The sequence below is a fragment of the Ipomoea triloba genome, chromosome 3, assembly GCF_003576645.1.
Source record: "Ipomoea triloba cultivar NCNSP0323 chromosome 3, ASM357664v1".
NCBI lineage: Eukaryota > Viridiplantae > Streptophyta > Magnoliopsida > Solanales > Convolvulaceae > Ipomoea > Ipomoea triloba.
The window spans coordinates 23,496,973-23,519,103 of NC_044918.1; the positions used below are offsets into that span (position 1 = coordinate 23,496,973).

The 22,131-nt window shown below is 36.2% G+C and overlaps 2 protein-coding genes across 5 annotated transcripts; one reads left to right on the forward strand and one right to left on the reverse strand.

The window, feature by feature from the left end:
* The first annotated feature begins 2,523 nt into the window (after positions 1–2,523).
* On the forward strand, positions 2,524–8,614 carry LOC116012388 (probable ribonuclease P/MRP protein subunit POP5). 4 transcript variants are annotated; one of them, XM_031251916.1, is made up of 5 exons: positions 2,524–2,661; positions 3,703–3,898; positions 4,076–4,213; positions 4,436–4,606; positions 8,262–8,614. In XM_031251916.1, the coding sequence occupies exons 2-4, from the start codon at positions 3,721–3,723 to the stop codon at positions 4,582–4,584; spliced, it is 465 nt and encodes a 154-aa protein (XP_031107776.1). In that variant the 5' UTR covers positions 2,524–2,661; positions 3,703–3,720; the 3' UTR covers positions 4,585–4,606; positions 8,262–8,614. The 4 variants fall into 4 exon arrangements, with proteins under 4 accessions (XP_031107776.1, XP_031107773.1, XP_031107777.1 ...); XM_031251913.1 differs by lacking the exon at positions 8,262–8,614 and adding an exon at positions 7,757–8,014; XM_031251917.1 differs by lacking the exon at positions 8,262–8,614 and adding an exon at positions 7,757–8,014 and having other exon boundaries at positions 3,711–3,898.
* A 5,502-nt stretch (positions 8,615–14,116) lies between these two features.
* LOC116013093 lies at positions 14,117–15,984 on the reverse strand. Its single transcript, XM_031252752.1, has 3 exons — positions 15,234–15,984; positions 14,977–15,023; positions 14,117–14,929 (listed from the first exon to the last, which is right to left on the reverse strand). The coding sequence occupies exons 1-3, from the start codon at positions 15,982–15,984 to the stop codon at positions 14,117–14,119; spliced, it is 1,611 nt and encodes a 536-aa protein (XP_031108612.1).
* Between the last annotated feature and the right edge of the window lie 6,147 nt (positions 15,985–22,131).

The window sequence follows — 22,131 nt, forward strand, 5'->3', positions numbered from 1 at the left end:
GAAGCTGCTTGGAGGATTTTTTCTTTTGACATACAATTTCGGAATCCTTCAGTGGAATGCTTAAGTTTCCATCTACCAAATGAGCAATCTATTATATTTGATGATGGTGATAATGTTGACAATATTGTTAATCGTCCCACAGTGTCCCAAAGTATGTTTACCGCATGGTTTGCAGCTAATTTGAAGTATGAGGATGCTAGGCAGTTAACTTACTCAGAAATGCCTAGGAAATTTGTTTGGAAGAAAGACAAAAGAGAATGGGATCCTAGATAGACAAAGAAATTTTGCAATTGGAAGGATTTTATATGTTCCACCAAAATGCGGTGAACTATTTTATTTGAGGTGTTTACTAAACTTGGTTAAAGGTCCCAGAAGTTTTGAAGAAATCAAGTTTGTTGATGGAAAACAATACATGTCATTTAGAGATGCCTGTTACGCTAGAGGATTGATTGAGGACAACAAAGAATATGTGGACGCAATTTTGGAGGAATCACTATGGGCAACTGCGTATTCGTTAAGGAAACTTTTTGTCACGCTGTTGACCTCAAGTTCAATGTCAAAGCCAGAAATTGTGTGGGAAGCTGTTTGGATACATCTAGCAGAAGATGCGGAATATCAAGCTAGAAAAACTTTAGGATTCCAGGTATATATATATATATATATATACACGATAGTATCACTTTTATGCATTACAAAATAAAGTTGAAATGTAATTCCTAATTCCATTACATTTGATATTTTCCACAGATGTAGTTCTTACAGATACACAAAAGAAAAACTATGCTCTCCTAGAGATTGACAAATTATTGAGTTCTTGCAACAAGTCATTACAAGATTATCCACCAATGCCTATACCTGATGGACCAAGTAACAGTTTCTTGGGGAATCGTTTGTTATATGAAGAACTATCATATGATTAGCAAGCATTAAAAGAAGAACATGACCTATTGGTGGGAAAGCTAACTGAGGAGCAATTACTGATCTACAATAAAGTTATGTTCGATGTTGATAACAATAAAGGAGGGCTACTTTTTGTTTATGGATGCAGTGGAACCGGGAAAACTTTTTTGTGGAAGACAATGTCTGCTGCTTTAAGGTCAAGGGAAGAAATTGTTCTAAATGTTGCATCCAGTGGTATAGTTTCACTATTGCTACCAGGTGGTAGGACTGCCCACTCAAGATTTGCAATACCGATTTGTATAAACGAAGACTCAACATGCAACATCAAACAAGGTAGTCCATTAGCTAAACTCATTATTAAAGCAAAGCTAATCATTTGGGATGAAGCCCCTATGATGCACAACCATTGTTTTGAAGCATTGGATAAAACAATGAGAGACGTACTGAGATTCTCTAATACTTCAAGCTCAACAAAGACTTTTGGGGGAAAAACTGTTGTCTTAGGTGGTGATTTCAGACAGATACTTCCAGTTATTCCCAAAGGAACAAGACAATATATTGTCCAAGCAAGTATCAATTCTTCATATTTGTGGAATAATTGTGAAGTTTTGCGTCTTATAAAGAATCTAAGACTGCGTAGTATTACAAATGAAGAAGAAATTGAGAAATTAGATACATTTTCCAAGTGGATTGCGGATTTAGGTGATGGAAATCTTGGTGGTAATAGCGAAGATGATTGCAATATAAATATTCCTTCACAGTTTGTATTGCAAACCAAAGGAGATCCTATCAAAGAGATTGTTGAGCAGACATTTCCTTCATTTGGGACTGGTGTTATAGATCTTGAGCAGTTAAAGAGTAGAGCTATTTTGGCACCAACATTAGATGTTGTGGATCAAGTCAATGAATACATGAACAATTTGAATCAAGCTTCATCGAAGACTTATTTAAGTTGTGATTCTGTTTGCAAAGCTGATACCAATGACAACATGTTAGCCGAAGTGCACACTACTGAATTTTTAAACAGTTTGAAGTGTTCTGGTTTACCAAACCACTCGTTATCATTAAAGGTTGGATCCCCAATAATGTTGTTGAGGAATATCGACCATTCTATTGGTCTTTGTAATGGAACACGATTGATTGTTACCAAATTAGGTAACCATGTGATTGAAGCCAAGATATTAGGTGACACACATTATAGGACAAATGTCTTGATACCCCGGCTATCATTGACTCCTTCAGATCCAAGACTTCCTTTTAAATTTCAAAAGAAGCAGTTTCCTGTTATGTTGTCCTATGCAATGACAATAAACAAAAGCCAAGAACAAACTTTGTCAGAAGTGGGATTATTATTAAAGAAACCAGTCTTTAACTATGGTCAGTTATATGTTGCGGTTTCCCAATTGAGTAATTCGGATGGCCTCAAAATCCTAATTTTTGATGAAACCAAGGACTTAGTCAACTGTACTCAAAATGTGGTTTACAAAGAAATTTTCAATAATTTGTAATTGTACTTTCCATTGAATATTTAATGATTTTATTATTCATATTCTTTTTCGTATTTTATCAAATTATTATGTTTAAAATACTAGTAAAACCTAAAGGCTAAAAGAATATCCGTGAGCCGCTCCAGTCTCCGCCCTGCTCCGGCTTCAGTGCTTCATAGGGGTGACCACTGTTTCTCCGTCACCAACGCTCACGCCGCCACTGGCCCACCGCGGTATTCTGTGCTGCAACTTTGATTGAGTTGATTCGCACAAGGTTGGTCGCTTCTTTCTCATCCCGAGTGTTTTTATGGATCAATTCTTCGTTTCTCACTAATGGTTTTCACATGGAAAAACGAAATAGAGAAAAAAAAAATAGTTTTTGGGGCTAGTCTCTGGTCTATGCCCTGCCTTTTTCTAAGGACTTACTCTTGTATCTAATCAGTATAAAAGCTTTTTAGAGGATTATTTTTGGTGCAAATGGCGTGATGCAACTTAGGTTCTTGAAGATCAAAGAAGTCCGTGCTTTAATTGATTTCCTGAAACTTTGCTTGTTAGTTTATTGATACACTTTGAACTTTTTTAATGTTGGAACTTTGAATTTTTTTTCTCCTTCAGTTGAAGGAGTTTGCTTGTTTTAACTCAGCATATACTGTGCTTTTTTTTTTTTTTTTCAAATTACAACTTAGTACTACCTCCGTCCCATTTTGGTTGTCTGATTCGTTTAACGAGGCTTGACTGAAGTTATTTTTAATCCAATTTTTCATAATATTAAGTTTAGCATTAATATATAAAATTTATATATTTAGAAACTACATTAAAAACACTATTAAACACAAAAAAAATAAATTTAAAAATAATAAAAATTACTAAAGAAAATAAGCAACGAAGAAAGAGTTAGTTTGACCAATGAATAGTAAATATGACAGGTAAAATGGGACACAGAGGGAGTATTATTTTTGAGCCTAGCAGGCTGTTAATAAATGATAACAACCCAGCAAGCTGACTCCAGGCAGAAGGCTGACTGAGTGTTTTATGTGATTTATTTGATGAACAATGAATTCTAAGAATGGTGTTTCATAAGCTGATAGGAAGCTATGAATTTTTATTTTATTTTTATTTTTTAAATTCTGCACTAACATTTTTCATTCATTCTTTGTTTGCTAATGAGAGTGGAGTGACTAGTGACAACTTGTATTACCTTTTCTCTTTTGTATTATCCTGGCATATTAATTGCTCAAGGTCTATGCTGATTTATGGGCGCCTTATATCATATTGTTGTTCCACTCTGCTTATCTTATCCTAATGCATTTTTTAGCCCACAAGGTTAACAATCATGGTGGGGTTCAAGAATAGATACATGGTGATGGAAGTGTTTTTGGATCCAAATAAAGATCTCACGGGAAATGACCCCATTATAATCACCCAATTCAATTTGTCCAAATCTATCAAGGATAGCATTCTAGCAAACTTTGGAGAGTGTGGTCTAGCCTCATCACTCAATTCATTTCAAGGTATGGGATTGGGATCGGTGTCCTTGATTTTCACTTATGTTGTGACCATAGAATTTGAGAGCATTGCTCCCTGTTTATTGGTGTGTTACTTAAAATTAAGGGTATAATTCAGATACTCTTTAACTAGGGTAGCTATCGTATTTCATTTTTTTACAATGTTTGTTTTCTTTGGTGCAGTGAAGTATGTAAATCCTATTACAAAAGTGTGCATCATTAGAACATCCAGGCAAGAGTACCAAAAAGTTTGGGCTGCAATTACCATGATTACAAGTATAGGGAACTGCCCTGTGGTATTCAACTTACTTGACCTGAGTGGTAAGCTACACAACTCTGGTGCACTCTTTTATTTAAGATGCATGCTGAATATCATCTGAATCTAAAATTTCATCCGGTTGGCATTATTTTTGTGATAACTCTGTTAGTTAGGAGTAGTTTTGTTCTTAAAAAGGGCTTTGTTTCATTGCCATGCTAATTAATTCTCTATGATATGTTATTTGCCTATTGGGCATTTAGTTTCCTACTCTTTTCTTGTGGTAGGAAGTATCAAGGCATGCAAAGATGCTGCTTTGAAGTGTGAAGAGTCAAAGTTTGAGCATTGCAAGTTACTGGCTGGAATCCAACTTAATGATGACCTCAAGCAGCACTTGCAGAATTGCCTTGAGAAGATCAAAGTTTTGGAGCACTGAGTTTAAACAAGTGATATTTGAGGTATATCATTCTTTTTAAAATGTGTTGGGAAGTTATATAAGAAATTATTTTCATTTCTTTGCCTTTGCAATGACCCATTCATTTTGTGTTGGTTTTCTTGGCTGATTTATTGCCAGAACTAAAATTTCCACTTTCATTCTTTAGTCAACGATAACGATAACAGTAACAACAACAACAACACCCCTAAGGCTTATACAACTGCCTCTATATTTGTATACCTGAACTAAAGATATGAATTTCACACTATCTCAAAATATTATGAAGAGGTTAGGGAAATGAGAAAAGCAAAGAGAGCTTAGGATAGTTTTGCTTCTATCAAAACCCTCTTTATATATTACTGCTCCATAACAACTTTTGACGAAAACTAGATTAATAATAACCACATGAAATATTATTAATCATTAAGAGACTATCTTAGTATTAGATCCATCCATATTAAGCTCATGAAATCATTAAGAGCAATCTATACTCAAGCTCTCAAATATCTAATAGGATCACCCAACTCATAGGGCAATGAGTTCATTAAAAACTATAAACTCAACATCATAAGTACACATGTCATGGATAGACAATTCTAGTGTACAAATATGAGTCTATTCATGGTTTTATTTTGACTTTTGACTGTAAAAACGGGTATTCAACATGAATTCCTCACCTACTAGGCTGTTAACTCATTCCCCTCACTGAGTCAAGAATCAAACTTTATTTAGTCCTTTCGTTAAAGATCAAGTTTATATACTTTACTTAAGACCATTGCACTCACAATTAGTTGTCTTATAGCTTTGTGTTTAATTGAAAGGCATTAATTTGACAACATTTGTCTTATAGCTTTGTGTTTAATTGAGAGGCACTAATTTGACAACATTACTAATTTACTAGTAAGTCTCAATAAATGCATAGGTTAGTTACTTCCATAATTCTATGATAGCCAATATATATACTCTTGTGCAACCAAATTCAAGACAATGAAATCTGTATAATCTAGACTACATAGATACCTAATTACCGGTGTCATATGTCTCATAGCGTGGTGTCATAGGTCTCAGCATAGACGGATTTTCATTAATAATAAATCTTTTGGTGTTAAGAAGAGCATATGATGAATTATAAATGGCATCATGTTTCAAATTAATACGATAAAGACCATCGTATAACATACCTTTTTTAACCCAAGTAGATTTATTAAATAATTTAAAATACTCGTCTGGAAATTCAAAGGAAAGTCCAAACAATACAATCTTGAAACTAAAATCATGTTTCTAAAGAAACTTGGTACATAAAAGGTATTATTTAAAATCAAAGTAAAATTACTATTTAAAACTAATTTGCAAGCTCTGATGGATTCAACAAGTGAACTCATCTTATATTTCAAAATAAGATGCTATGCTCACTTCCCATTGGCTTCCTTAGGTTTTGCATATCCTGCAAGGAATTTGCAATGTTGATTGTAGAATTAGAATCAATCCATCATGTATTAGTATTAACATAACATATTGGATTCATAGCATACAAATGAAACTAGATTACCTTTGATGGCCGCCGCTTCATAGACTTGGCACAATCCTTCTTATGTGTCTCCTTTTAGAGAAAAAACATTTTTGGACCTTCTTAATGTCGACTTGAGGGCGTACCTTACGTTTTTTTTCCTTTGCCTTAGAAATATAACCCCAAGATATGCCAAATTTCTTTTTACCAATGGCAATAGCCAACATAATACTTTCACCCGGCTTCTCTTCCTCTTGAACAAACATGATTATTAGTTCATTAATGGTTTACTTATCTTTATGTGTGTTGTAGGAAATCTTTTAAAAACCATATTGTGGAAGAAAGGTGTTCAACCCATAGTGGACCACAAATGAATTGGACATCTACCTCTTTAACTCCCTCTTTCATGCAATTGAGGGACATTGTGGCTTAGCTTAAAATATTGGAACTAGAGATGCCACATTCATTCTTGCTGCACTATTTGTTAAATGTATTTCCTCGGTATGGTTCTTTTAAAGTTTTAAGATTTTAAGATTTCCTACAACACACGTAAGGATAAGTGTACCATTAATGAATTAATGATCATGTGTCTCGAAGGGGAAGATAAGCTCATAATGGAAATAGGTGAAAGTACTGTGTTGGCTACCACCAATGGTAAGGACAAATTTGGCATATCTCAATGTTCTATTTCTAAAGTCAAAGGAAAAAGGTAAGGTACCCTCTCAATTCGACATTAAAAAGGTGCAAAAATTGATTCTTCTCTAAAAAGAAGAGATGTGTGAAAAAAGATTGTGCCAAGTTTAAGAAGTGGATGACTAACAAAGGCAATCTATTTTTATTTGTATGTTAATGTCTTATGTTAATACTAATATGTGATGGATTAATTATGTCTCTACAATCCACATTGCAAATTCTTTGCAAGATATGCAAAGTTTGCGGAAAGCCAATGGAAAGTGAGCAAAACATCTTATCTTGAAACAAGATGAACTCACATGTTGAAGTTGTCGTAGCATACAAATTAGTTTTAGATATTGGTTTTATGTTGATTTTAGAAAGACCTTTTATGTATCAAGTTTCTCTTGAACCTTGGTTTTAGTTTCGAAACTTGTATTATTTGGACTTTCCTTTGAATTTTTAGATAAGTATTTAAAATTATCTATTTGCGTTGAAAATGATATTTCGTTTGATAGTCTTTATCGTATTAATTTCAATATGCTGTCATTTATAATTCATTGCATGTTAATATTGACACCAAAAGATTTAGTATTAATAGGAATTCTTCTATGCTATGACACTGGTGATTATATGACATTTATGTACTTTAGACTATACTAATTTTGAGACTTGTGCATACTGCATTAAACTATTATTCGTGGGTGAACAAAGGTTGATTTTAATTCTAACAAATAAAAAATAAATTCGAATGATTGAAACTGACTAAATTTATTAGTAATCAATGTATAATGGGAAAATCATTGATTTGGTCGCTCAATTGCTTTACAATTGTCAATTTAATCCCTAATTTTAAATTTGATCAAATTGACCCATCAACTGTTTTACATTTTGTCAATTAAATACCCTAGTCATAATGCTGTTAGTCCATCGTTAATTGCCCTAATTTTAGTGAGTTTAGACATTTTACATTACCCCTTTTATCACAACAAGGGTGCTGGGATGAGTCACGAGTGTAGCAGCCATCTTGGGTTGAGGAGGGAGCCAAAGTTTACTGCGCGCCAGGCAAATTAGTTCACATCTCCACACACACAGTGCTATGTGGACTGTAACAAAAAGTACATTTTTAATATATTAAAAGTACATTATTTGTATATTGAATATACATTATACAAAAAGTACTCCCGTTGTAAAAGTGAACTCCCGTTTACAAATATTGGTAACTAGTTCCCTACTGTCCCCGTTGCAGTACGTAGAAAAATTCTTTGAGTGACCTACTATTTAATCCCTTGTTAAAATGATAGAATTTGATCCCCTACCATTATATAGAAGTCATTTGAACCCCAATTGACTATTTCCTTGTATTAAAACTTTCTAAGTGTAAAAGGAACTGTAGATGGAAACTTGACAGATTCTCTAGTTTGACTTCAACAGAATTTTTGAACATCTTACCACTTGAATATGAAATGGTTTCTTCAACTCTATGGCATCTATGTAGAGAAAGTTATGCCCAAAATACCAGGGAAAACCTACGGGGGCAGACTTATTGTTGTTCAAGGTTTCACTACGACAAGGCAAAATTCATCCCAAATTGTCATTGTGGCCAAAGATGGAAGGTACATACATAATGGACAAATGAATATCCAAGAAGAAGGTATTGAGATTGTTCATATGATAATCAAGTAAGTAAGAGTGAAATTATTCCCTTTTTTTGCTTGATTTTTGTTTTGGTATACTAATAGAGCTTGTATATAAGGGGATGTAGGGGTGTTGGTAGCTGTGGATTTGTGAACCGATTTGACCCCCTAAAGGTATTGGTTATTATTAAACTGGAAGATATTACAAATGGTTTCGGCGAGGCTCGCATTTTGGGCAATCAATTAATTTCATCCATAGTTACCAATCAACAATTCAAGAATTTGTGTTCAATTTGATGAGGACTAGATGCCTAATTCACTATGCATTTTTAATTACATAAGACACAAACTTATACAAGCAAGTATGAAACATGGACACTTGTCGCTGCTCTTTATGTAATGCCTTGGGAATTGAGAACATGACTCCCTTGTGCTGCAAGATCACTCTTGCATTCAGATGCAACTCCCATTGCATAGGTGAACTCCCCGTTCACAAATATTGGTAACCAATTTTCTCAAGGTCAAATTGTAATCTCCATTGCATTACGTAGAAAAATCCCTTATGTGACTTACTATTTAATCCGTTGTTAGAATGATAGAATTTGATCCCCCACCATTCTCAAAAAACTTCAGGAAGTATATATTAGTCATTTGAACCCAAGTTGTTAAAAACTTCTAAAGTGTAAAAGGAAGCATAGATGATAGATGAAAACTTGGAAGATTCTCTAGTTTGACTTCAACCGGATTTTCAAGCACCTTACCATTCAAATAAGATAATGGCTTCTTCTTGAAAGATGTAGCCATGTGAGTTAACTTTCCAATAATATCTTAATAAAATAAATTAGATCTATGTAGAGAGAATTATGCCCAAAATACCACACAGTGGTCAAACTTGCGAGAAAGGAAAACTTTTGAAGTTTTCTTTCTTTTTCAATGAAGATCATAATAAGAGACATATCATCAAGATCTTCTCCTTCAATAGTTAATGGGAAACCTTCATGATCTTCTTGGATTTGAATCTCCAATCTTATTTGTTTTCCATACTTGTTTGTTGGTCCCGAATGGGTGGTGAAAAGTCTAGAGGGGGGTGAATAGACTTTTCAAGCAAATTAAAAATTAATAACACTTTAACTAAAGATAATTCCAAGTGAATAAATTCAACTTGAAATGCACAGCAGAATGATGTACATAAAGTGCCATAATTAAAACTCAGTGATGGAGAGGAGATATATCACATGCAATACGATAGAAATACTTGGAATAGCTCAAATATGATATATAATAAATTTGGTTTGCATGCGGACGTAGGAGATAACAAATAATGGTAAACACAGATAAGAGTGAACAGTGATGAATAGTGTCTGGGTCTTGAAAAGTTATGAATGCAGGAAATTAGCAAATCCAAATAAGCAAGTTGTAGAGATTAGAAATATTAAATAGGTTTAACAAATATGAATCTTGCAAAGCAGTGTGTGTACGTGCAAACAGATATTATGTGTACAGATTAAAATATATATATGACAGCAGTAAGTAAATGAGAGAGAGATTTTTAAGTGGTTCGGCCAAACCCAGTCTACGTCCACTCTACTCCTTTCACTATCTTCAATCACCCAGATACAATAGTGAACACCAAGTGCCAACCCAACACTTCTATATACATTCAGTAGAGATTTTAGTATCTCGCACAAAGATATACTCCTACACCAACGAGTGTCTCGCATAAAGTTACACTCCCCAGGGTTTTCACAAGCTCCTCTTGTTACTCAGCCCTCTATCTACACTCAGTAGAAATTTTGGTACAAGGTAGTAAAAGAAAGTATTTTTCTCCAACTCTCAGGGACTAAAAATATGAATTTTTGGTTTTTCAGATTTTTCTTGCTTTGCTATTCTCAGATGTATCACACTGCTTTTCTTGCCTATCACTTGTATATCTTCGTCTCATCTTCGTTTTTGCTCAAGTGTTATGTATTTATAGATGAAGAAAGAATTAATCCGTTGAAGAGAATTAATTCTTTATTGTCAATCCCATGTGCTGATTGTAGTCTCCATGTGGTTTAGGTGGTCTGGTGTTGAAACTCCGTTGTTGTATTTCTTCAGACTTTTTCCTCTTTTCTTTGCATCTTCAGATATTCTTGCGTGATGCCTCTTGATATTATGGTCATCAGTCTGTCCTCTCTTCAACCTCTCTTCAAAATATACAGATCAGTCAAATGTATCAGTTGTCTTCTCATGTATTTATGCTTCCTAATATTCTGGTCAGCCTCTTGCCTCCTGATATTCCTCTTCTTTTCCTTTCCCTCTTGATATTCCTCTTCTCCTGAAATTGCTCTTTCTTCTTTTCCTTTCTGGCCTTCTTTAATAACTTAGCTTTTTTGTTTCCTCTTCTTTTCCTTTCCCTCCTGAAATTGCTCCTTCTTCTTTTCCTTTCCCTCCTGAAATTGCTCATTCTTCTTGTCTCCTGATATTCCTCTTCTTTTCCTTTCCCTCCTAAAATTGCTCCTTCTTCTTGCCTCATGATATTCCTCTTCTTTTCCTTTCCCTTCTTCGTTTCCTTTCTTCCTTCTTCTTTTCCTACTTTTCCCTTCTTCGTTTCCTTTCTTCCTTCTTCTTTTCCTACTTAGCTTTTTTCCCTTCTTCGTTTCCTTTCTTCTTTTCCTACTTAGCTTTTTTCCCTTCTTCGTTTCCTTTCTTCCTTCTTCTTTTCCTACTTAGCTTTTTTCCCTTCTTCGTTTCCTTTCTTCCTTTCTTTTCCTTTGCTCCTTCTTCTTGCCTTTAGCTTTTTTTTTTCCTTTCGTTTCCTTTCTTCCTTCTTCTTTTCCTACTTAGCTTTTTTTTTTCCTTTCTTTTCCTTTGCTCCTTCTTCTTGCCTTTAGCTTTTTTTTTTTCCTTTCTTTTCCTTTGCTCCTTCTTCTTGCCTCTGACCTTCTTTAATAACTTAGCTCTTTTTTTTCCTCTTCTTTTCCTTTGCTCCTTCTTCTTGCCTCTTTTTTTTTCCTTTCCCTCATTGCTCCTTCTTTTCCTTTCTGGCCTTCTTTAATAACTTCCTTTCCCCCATTGCTCCTTCTTGCCCCCTGATAACTTAGCTCTTTTTTTCCTCTTCTTTTCCTTTGCTCTTTCTTCTTGCCTCTTTTTTTTTTTTTTTCCCCGGCCTTCTTTAATAACTTCCTTTCCCCCATTGCTCCTTCTTGCCCCCTGATAACTTAGCTCTTTTTTTCCTCTTCTTTTCCTTTGCTCTTTCTTCTTGCCTCTTTTTTTTTTTTTTTCCCCGGCCTTCTTTAATAACTTCCTTTCCCCCATTGCTCCTTCTTGCCCCCTGATAACTTAGCTCTTTTTTTCCTCTTCTTTTCCTTTGCTCTTTCTTCTTGCCTCTTTTTTTTTTTTTTTCCCCGGCCTTCTTTAATAACTTCCTTTCCCCCATTGCTCCTTCTTGCCCCCTGATAACTTAGCTCTTTTTTTCCTCTTCTTTTCCTTTGCTCTTTCTTCTTGCCTCTTTTTTTTTTTTTTTCCCCGGCCTTCTTTAATAACTTCCTTTCCCCCATTGCTCCTTCTTGCCCCCTGATAACTTAGCTCTTTTTTTCCTCTTCTTTTCCTTTGCTCTTTCTTCTTGCCTCTTTTTTTTTTTTTTTCCCCGGCCTTCTTTAATAACTTCCTTTCCCCCATTGCTCCTTCTTGCCCCCTGATAACTTAGCTCTTTTTTTCCTCTTCTTTTCCTTTGCTCCTTCTTCTTGCCTCTTTTTTTTTTTTTCCCCCATTGCTCCTTCTTCTTGCCTCTTGATATTCCTCTTCTTTTTCCTTTCCCCCATTGCTCATTCTTTTCTTCTTCTTGCCTCCTGATATTCCACTAATACACTAATATTTTCTTCTTTTCCTTTCTGGCCTTCTTCTACATTCCACTAATACACTAATATTTTCTTCTTTTCCTTTCTGGCCTTCTTCTACAAGCACGAAGAGGAGGCTTGATATTCCTCTTTTCCTTTCCTCCATTGCTCCTTCTTCTACTGAAGCACGAAGAGTCAACAGTTGAGGCTCGAACCCAAGGCTCCCATCATTTTTCCAATATAGTATCTGTTCATAGCTACTTTCTCAACCTACTGAAGCACGAAGAGTCAACAGTTACCTCCACTGAGACTCGAACCCAGCTACTTTCTCAACCTACTGAAGCACGAAGGGTCAATAGTTGCCTCCACTGAGGCTCGAACCCACTCCATCATCTAGGTGAGAGTGTTAACCGGGACACCAGGTGCCACTCGACCACAAGGCCGTGGCCTTCTTTAATAACTTAGCAACAAATAATTCCGTTGGAGAGTTTGGCAGCTTCCCACTCTAATCACTGTGCAGTAAAAAACGACTTCCCTAGGATTTGAGCACTAGTCCACCTACCACATTAACCAAGCAATCCATGGCTAAGAGGGTTTGAACCATGGACTACTCACCAACCTCACAAGTCTCTTACCACCTCTGCTGCTTCAACATTTAGTTACTTCTTGTGCTCTAAATATTTTTAAGCTCCATGTGATTCGAACCAAGTTCCTTCCTTCTTCAAACATTCTTCAAGGTTGACTCTTTGACTCTTTTAGGTACATAGCTTTAAAAAATTTTTGGCTTTCTAATTTTTCAAACTAAAATACATTTTTGACTCATCAAAATTTAATTACAAATATTCCTAACATTGTTAAATATCCTTGGTTTGGAAATCTTCACTATCTTCCAAGATTAGGAAACTAACCAAATAACACACAAACAACCTTCCCTAATATAAGTTAGTTTGGACTAAAAAGATATTATACTAACAATCTTTCTTGGTGTCTTTTGCAAAACTAACATATGAACCAGTACAACAAAAATACTAATCTTCCATTCTCTCCCCCTTTTTGACAAAAAAATAGCCAAAACAGTATTATCTCGTTAATAAGACTGATGTCCTTTACCAACAACCTAGTGCCATGAAAACTAGGTGCACAAAAGAATAGCAACCATAGATTATACCCTGAGTAAGATACCAAGAACATGACCAACATAATACATTGTCGCAATGCATAGACCCAATCACTTAGGTCTTTGTATATCTTGTAATGGGACTAAGGACTAAAGGTTGCCCATGAATGGTATGGATTTCACAAGGAAAGAAAGCCAGTGCTACCATATAGCAAGTATCATAAAAAGAACATAAGTACCGAGTACCACAAAGACTAATGTACATTAACCACAACTTTTTTTTTTCTTTCCCAATTATTCAATTTTTCATGTATCTAGTGCACTCAAATGAAATATACATCATATCATTACTTAGCACAAAAAATCAACAAGTAAGCAGGGATCAACATTTTTATACCAGCTTAACACTATCAATTTTTCCTTCTATAAACACCATTTTTATTCTGGAAAGAATCACCATTTTTCTCCACATTTTCACCCTTATTCTCCTTTTTATTATTATTATTATTATTATTATTATTATTATTATTATTATTATTATTATCATTTAAACACCACCATTTTTATTCACTTTTTTTCTCAAAAAATCATTTATGGGAAACAACAATATTCATAACCTCAAGATCCCTTATGTAAAGCTATATATTGAATTTTCAATGGGAACATGGGCGGAGCCAGGATTAAAGAATGTGGGGGGCTAATCACGATTTAAGGAAGAATAATGAAATACATTAATATTCATTTGACATATTCCAAAATACATCATTATATTACAAATCTACTAAAATTTAGACCGTCTCTCTTGGATGTCACAAAAATCATCTATAATTGAATCTATACTAAATTGTTTTGCAATTTGTTTTTCAATGTATACTAACAAACAGTCACTAAGAAATTCATCTTCCATCTTGTTAAGAAGTGTAGTCTTGACTATATTCATGGCAGAAAAAGATCGTTCTGTAGTAGCGGTAGATACTGGAAGTGTGAGAATGAGAGTTACTACTCTGAACACAAGAGGATAGATGTTTGATTTTCTAGTTTTTGCCAACCATTGGCATAGATCAGAAATACTTTCTAGTATTCTAAAATCAGGAAGTTGTTGCACATGTTCAAAATGTTCAAGTTGCATTCTCAATTGCAAAATCTCATAATCTTCAAAGTCTCGTGTGTAAAACTTCTCTACCAACTTGCAAACATCATCAATTCTGAATGATACACGCATCTCTTTTGGATCCAACGATGAACTGAGAATAATTAACTCAATTGCTTTATCATCAAACCTATTACTCAACTCTTGCAACTGAGAATCAATCACCGCATTAAAAATATCAACTTTGTAATGATGTCCAATTGTTAATTCATCTTGTTGATGTCTAGCCCTTCCTCTTCTTGCAATATATTGAGCATCAAAATTCGGCACAGTTATATTGACAGTTTCACAAAAAGACTTCACACTTGCAACTAATTCATCCCATCCACTATCTCTTAAAGTTTGAATATGCAATTTTGTAGATGACACAAGATGCATTGCATTCAATATATCTTGAGATTGAAGTTGCAAAGCTTGGCAAAGCATATTAGAAATCTCCAGAACCTTTTTCATGAGATGCATATGAATACAAATTCAAAAGAAGTGAGTACCTCATAAGCTGTATCGGCATCTCCACGGTGAGCATGTGTAGTTCCATCTTCAATAATATTAAGTAAAACTTCACATGTTGCACTAAACATTCTCATCAAACTTGGTATAGATTTCAAATGAGAACTCCAACGAGTATCACCCGGCCTTTGTAAAGAACCAATTTGGTTAAGACCCCTCCCACTTTCAAGCTCATCAATACTAAGCAAATGAGCAATATTTGAGGCATGAGCAGCTTTTAACTAGTCATTACGCTTACATGAAGCCCCAACAACATTTATAATGGAGTTCAACTTGGTGAAAAATTGATGGACAGGAATGACTTCCTTTGATGAAGCTTCTAATGCCAATTGCAATCGATGTGCAAAACAATGAACATAATAAGCATAAGGACATTCATCCAAGATTAAAGCTTTCAATCCATTCCATTCTCCACGCATGTTACTTGCACCATCATAACCTTGTCCCCAAATATTTTGAACAGCAAGGTTATGACGAGATAAGATAGAAAAGATACATTCTTTCAATGTTGATGCACTAGTGTCCTTAACATGAACAACTCCAAAGAAACGCTCTTGTATAAAGCCATCTCTATCAACAAATCTCAAAACAATTGACATTTGTTCCTTCTTTGATTCATCTCGAGCTTCATCAACAATGATACAAAACTTTTCATGGCCAATTTCTTCTCGGATAGCACCTTTTACTTTAGTTGCCAACACTTGCAAAATTTGCTTTTGTAATGTTGGTGATGTATATGATGCATTTCGTGGAGCTTTATCAAGAACTTTTGTTACTTCATCATTAAAAGAGGCAATGATACTCAATAGTTCTAAAAAGTTTCCACCGTTCATTGATGCAATTGACTCATCATGACCTCTAAAAGAACATCCTTGTAATGCAAGCCATCTCGTTGCCTCAATTGAAGTTCTCAAGCGAAGTCTATTCTCTACTATTTCTTGAGATGTGAATTTCTCAATATGTTGTGCAATGTGTGATTGTTGGTTCATGAGATCCGCACAAGCTTTCTCGGCATTTCAGTGAGGGGATGTGAGATCTTTCCCAATATGTGCTAAAAAAGAGCAATTTGTTCCATCTCTAACTTTCTTCCATGATCGAAAACCATTGATAGTAAAAGCATCCAATCCGGAAGGTCCATATTTAGTATGAAACAAATAACATGGTAGACAAAATGTTGCATCTTTACTAGGAGAATATTCTAACCAAGAAGGGAATAACTTAAACCAAGATGCTTGAAAACTACGAGGATGCTTTTCTCTCGATTTTGGATACTTTGAAAGCAAAGATGATATGGGCCGGCCTTGATATAAGCTCTCCTAACTTCATCACGCTTGTCAATGGGGCACTTTTATATTGGCAGTCTCAATCCCAGATCACGTTCTAATGCTTGAATATCAAACTTCTCATTGATTTCAACTCTTTGAGATTTTTCAGGACGACTTTCAAAATTCAATGGCTCAATACTTGCAGATGGATTCACTTGAGAGGTTGAATCTTCATAATTCTTTCTTTTAAAGAAAAGATCAATTCTTTGTGTCTTTTTCATTACAACTCAATCTTCCACACTGATAATTTTTTGCCAAGTCAATTAAACTAACTAAAAAAAAAGAATAATTAGACTAAGATTAAAGTAGTAGAAATTTAAAAATTTTGGTAGCAAAATGATATTTTATTATTATAATAACACCATTGATATGTATTTCATTTGCAAATACAAAAGAAAAACATAATTCACATATCATTTATTAAATAAGTTCATAATTATCACTTATATAAAACAGAACATAAGTAAAAAAAAAAAATTAAGAGTACTAAAAGACTGTCTTCTTTTCTCCCAGTTCCATTATACAATCTTTTTGTTCTAAAACTTTCTTTCTCAGACCAAAATTTGACCACTTTGCTCTTTTCCATCTCTGATTTCCATCTTCTTCCAAAACTCCAACAACTATATATATATATATATATATATATATATATATATATNATATATATATATATATATATATATATATATATATATATATATATATATATATATATATATATATATATATATATATATCAAATTCTAACAAATGTGAAAATAATTTTACCATTATAAGTAGACAAGTAGTTATAAGTTTAGAAAGATGAAGATCATAATTCATAAACTGATAAACAGACCACAATATAAGTAATGTTAAATTTCAGAGTATGCATCATTTAAATGAAACACTTGGCATTTCGAAAAACATGCAAATTAGTATGTGATTGCATTACTTGATCCCTGCTTTGCTAAAATTTTGCTCGGTGATGGCGGTGGATGATGGGAGCGAGACGGTGACAATTTTCGATGATGAGACTGGACGATCGTGATCGGAGATTCGGAGTTCTCACCTCTGATAGACACTGGCAATTTTTCAAACCAATGAATTAAAAAAGGGAAAGCACTATTAAAAACAAGTTGAGCAATGTGATCATAGTGACAATTCATAAGCTCCTTCAACATCTATGAAGCTCCACAGTCCACACAACCTAACAACCCAGAACAATAATACTAAAAACTAGCAAATCTGAAGGAGAAACTAATAGTACATTTAAGATCAAATCAAGATAGCACTATGTGTCAAGTAACAAATATTAGACTTGTTTAAAAAGAAAAGTCATTCATTCACCATGCCCACAGGCCACACCGCCTCACACTGCAATTTGACAGCATTTTGCATATGCATCACAACATTCTCAGAGTTAATTGACTTGGGTAAACACATTAAATCTCAACTAACCTGTTAATTGGTAAAGCCACTGGATAATCTGGTCTGGACGATCGTCGATCGGAGTTCTCGCCTCTCGCACAATGGAGTGAACCGAGTGATGGTGGCAGGAAGTAGCTTGCTCTAGAAGCTTTTGGAATTTATATGGAGAATATATTTGACTTTGGTGAAGGACAGTGACCACAGTCCACAAACATTATTATATTATTATAATTTTTTTTGTCTAACAGGTAGCAGCTCTGGAAGCTTTTGGGTGGGCTAAGTACCACCAAACTAGCATTATTATATAATATAATAAAAAAATATTTTTTTTGGGGGGGGGGAAAGCCTACCTTGAATTGTGAAATTATTTCCTAGTGTCCCCGTTGAGGTTATTGGTTTTTTATCCTATGTTAATAATTTTTTTTTTGGCATCCAATTGTATAATACCCATAAGCATCATAGCCAAATATATATCTTTTTCTTCCCATTCAGGGGCGGAGCCACCTGGTTCTTGCAGGGGGCCATGCCCCCCCCCCCCCCCCCCCCCCCCCCCCCCCCNGGGGGGGGGGGGGGGGGGGGGGGGGGGGGGGGCATGGCCCCCTGCAAGAACCAGGTGGCTCCGCCCCTGAATGGGAAGAAAAAGATATATATTTGGCTATGATGCTTATGGGTATTATACAATTGGATGCCAAAAAAAAAATTATTAACATAGGATAAAAAACCAATAACCTCAACGGGGACACTAGGAAATAATTTCACAATTCAAGGTAGGCTTTGGGGGGGGGGGGGGGGGGGGGGGGGGGGGGGGGGGGGGGGGGGGGGGGGGGGGGGGGGGGGGGGGGGGGGGGGGGGGGGGGGGGGGGGGGGGGGGGGGGGGGGGGGGGGGGGGGGGGGGGGTGGGGGGGGGGGGGGGGGGGGGGGGGGGGGGGGGGGCATGGCCCCCTGCAAGAACCAGGTGGCTCCGCCCCTGAATGGGAAGAAAAAGATATATATTTGGCTATGATGCTTATGGGTATTATACAATTGGATGCCAAAAAAAAAATTATTAACATAGGATAAAAAAACCAATAACCTCAACGGGGACACTAGGAAATAATTTCACAATTCAAGGTAGGCTTTTATAACCTATGGGGTTATCAAGAATGTCCTAAATCACTTTCTTGCATGCAAAAGCCTAGCTACACAACAATGAGTACAAGAGTATGAAGAACAAGTAGTGGCACTTACTAAGGATGTACATGATCTATCCCTATGAAAGCCAAACAAATGGATTGTGCAAAGAGTTTCGTAGCAACATGGACACTAAGAAACTGGATTAGTAATTCCATTTATTAACAAGAACCAATCAAATAAGGCATAAAATGAAGTATCAAGCAGATGAGTAGCAATCCAATGCCTTGGAACAAAAACACCAATCACCAATTACTTTAACTCCTCCTTTCAACAACAAAATGAGTAAAACCACAATCTTGTGAAGCAATTTATAAAAATTTTGAATCAGATGAGCTATACTATTGGTGGACTAAAATCCCTTCTATTGTCCTCTTCAGCTCTAGTTCTATTTCTAAAATTTGATCTACATAATAGTGATGTGATTGAAGTGTCATTCTCCAGTGCTTCTAAATATCTTCACATCTTTAGCCACATTAACGATGAGAACATATAATTGTATGTATTGACAACAACAGGTTACAAAGTCTGAGAGAGTATATAAATACATATAGGTAGAGGTATAGGAGGAGTAGGACAGTGAATCACAATATGAATCAAAGACATAGAGTCCTAACACTCCCCCTCAATCACAGGGCAGACTAGCAACCTGTAGCTTGTCCTTGAGAAAAACAAATCTAGGACTCGGAAGAGCTTTGGTGAATATATCAGCAAGTTGATCCTTCGTAGAAATAAAGTTCGCCTGAATCTCAACAGCAGCAACCTTATCCCTAACAAAGTGATAATCAATCTCCAAATTCTTTGTACGAGCATGAAAGATTGGATTGGCACACATATAGGTGGCACCAAGATTATCACACCACAACTTGGGAACCGACACACCAGTAATACGAAGCTCACGCAAGAGAGACAAAATCCATGTTACCTCAGCATAAACATCTGCACGTGCCTTGTACTCAACTTCAGTAGAAGACCTGGCAACTGTCATTTGCTTCCTGCAGACCCAAGAGACAAGATTGGACCCAAGAAACACAACGAACCCACTAGTGGACTTGCTATCCTCAAGACATCCAGCCCAGTCAGAATCTGAAAACGCATGAAGCTCCCTGGAGGAAGAGGTTCAAATACAAAGCCCATAGAGAAGAGTGCCTTTGACATACCGCATGACCCGTTTCAGCTGCTCCCAGTGCTGAACCGTAGGGGCATGCATATGCTGACACAGCAGATTAACCTCATAGGAGAGATCCGGACGAGCAACAGTGAGATACTGTAGAGCCCCAGCAACACTCAAGTACCTGGTAGGATCATCATAAGGATCTGCCTGCAGAGTAGGAGATTTAGTCAAAGAGATAGGAGTGGTTAGTGGTTTACAGTCAACATGTCTGCATGTTTCAAAATGTCAGTCATATAACGTTGCTGAGAAAGCAGCACACCATCACCACACCACACTATTTCAATACCAAGAAAGAACCCAGGCTCCCTAAGATCTCGTATCTTAAACGTAGCAGATAGTTGAGCCAACAACGAATCCAACAGGCCCTGACAACTTCCCATAACAAGAATATCATCAACATACACCAGTATAAACATAAAATCCGAGTCCAAAGAATGATGAAATAGAGAAACATCCATCTTGGAAGCAACAAAACCCACAGATAACATAAAATCATGCAACCGATTGAACCAAGCACGGGGTGCTTGCTTCAAGCCATACAGAGATCGTCTTAGCAAGTACACATGGTCAGGATACTGGGAATCAACATAACCAGGTGGTTGACACATGTAAACAATCTCACTTAAGTTACCATTCAAAAAGGCATTGTGCACGTCAAGTTGCCTAACAACCCAACCAGAAGACACAACTAAAGAAAGAAGTAACCTGACTGTAGTGGGCTTGACCACTGGACTAAATGTGTCAAAGAAATCCTGGCTAGGCACCTAATTAAATTCCTTTGCCACCAACTGAGCCTTATACCTCTCTATCGAACCATCTGCATTGCGCTTAGTGCGAAAAACCCACTTGCAGCCAATCACATTCATAAAAGGTGTCGACGGAACCAAACACCAAGTCTTGATTCTAAAGAAGAGCATTAAACTCCTGATCCATCGCATCACGCCACTCTGAGTGTTTGACTGCCTGAGAGTAGCAAGTCGGATCAGTAGGGCACACCTGAGCAACCAGACCAACAAGAAGAACCTGAGACCGACTCCTAGTAGCCATGGCATGAGACCTAGTCGTAGGCCGAGTGGACTTCCCACGAGGCCTACCCCGCGGCTTAGTAGTAGTCACAGCCGTAGAAACACCGGACTGCAGAGGGGCGGAAGCAGGCACATCAACAGAGCACGGCTGAAGAACAGACTCAGCCCACGGCAGATGGCGCGGAGATGCAAGTACCTGTGAAGCAGACTTAGCAAACGGAAACTTAGTCTCATCAAACCGAACATGCCTGCACACATAAACTTTATTGGTCAACAAGTCCATGCATCTGTACCCCTGGAAGGAATCTGGGTAACCTAAAAAGACACACTGAGATGACTGAAAAAAAAATTTTGTGACGATTATAGGGACGCAAATGCGAGTAACATAGACACCCAAACACTCGAAGAAAGGAATACGAGGGCGAGGTCTTATGAAGAAGAAAATATGGGGTGGAATTATGCAATGTAGGAGAAGGCATCCTATTAATAAGATAAACATCAGTTTCAAAGGAGTAATCCCAAAACCTAGATGGAATAGAAGCACGAGCAAAAAGAGTCAAACCAGTCTCAACAATATGCATGTGTTTGTGCTCAACTCGCCCATTCTGCTCATGAGTATAAGCATAGGACTACCTATGAAAAATACCTAAATGAGCAAGAGTGGAATGCAACTTCTTATATTCAGCCCCTAAATCAGACTGAATAGACTTAATCTTACGATTAAAAGACCGCTCAACAATGACACGAAACTTATCAAAAATAGCATATAAATCAGATTTCTGTTTCATTGGATAGTACCAGGTATAACGCGAATAATCATCAACAAAGATAACAAAATATCGATAACCATCATAAGATAAAATGGGAGCAGGACCCCAAATATCAGTATAAATTAAGTCCAAAACATCATGACTAGAAGAGTCAAAACGAGATAAAGGAAAACAAGCAGACTTGCCTAACTGACAAGCACTACAAAGACCCGAATTACAACGAGACATAGACTGAGGCCCACTAACAGAACAAAAACGTAAA

Bases quoted from the DNA above. Each gene is read 5' to 3' on its own strand.
- LOC116012388 (XM_031251916.1), top strand. From the start codon at position 3,721: ATGGTGGGGTTCAAGAATAGATACATGGTGATGGAAGTGTTTTTGGAT. The intron at 3,899-4,075 runs GTATGGGATTGG...TCTTTGGTGCAG, and splicing joins ATCACTCAATTCATTTCAAG to TGAAGTATGTAAATCCTATT. The intron at 4,214-4,435 runs GTAAGCTACACA...TTCTTGTGGTAG, and splicing joins CAACTTACTTGACCTGAGTG to GAAGTATCAAGGCATGCAAA.
- LOC116013093 (XM_031252752.1), bottom strand. From the start codon at position 15,984: ATGAACCAACAATCACACATTGCACAACATATTGAGAAATTCACATCT. The intron at 15,024-15,233 runs GTAAGCGTAATG...ATATTATTGAAG, and splicing joins AAATGTTGTTGGGGCTTCAT to ATGGAACTACACATGCTCAC. The intron at 14,930-14,976 runs GTACTCACTTCT...CTCATGAAAAAG, and splicing joins ATGCCGATACAGCTTATGAG to GTTCTGGAGATTTCTAATAT.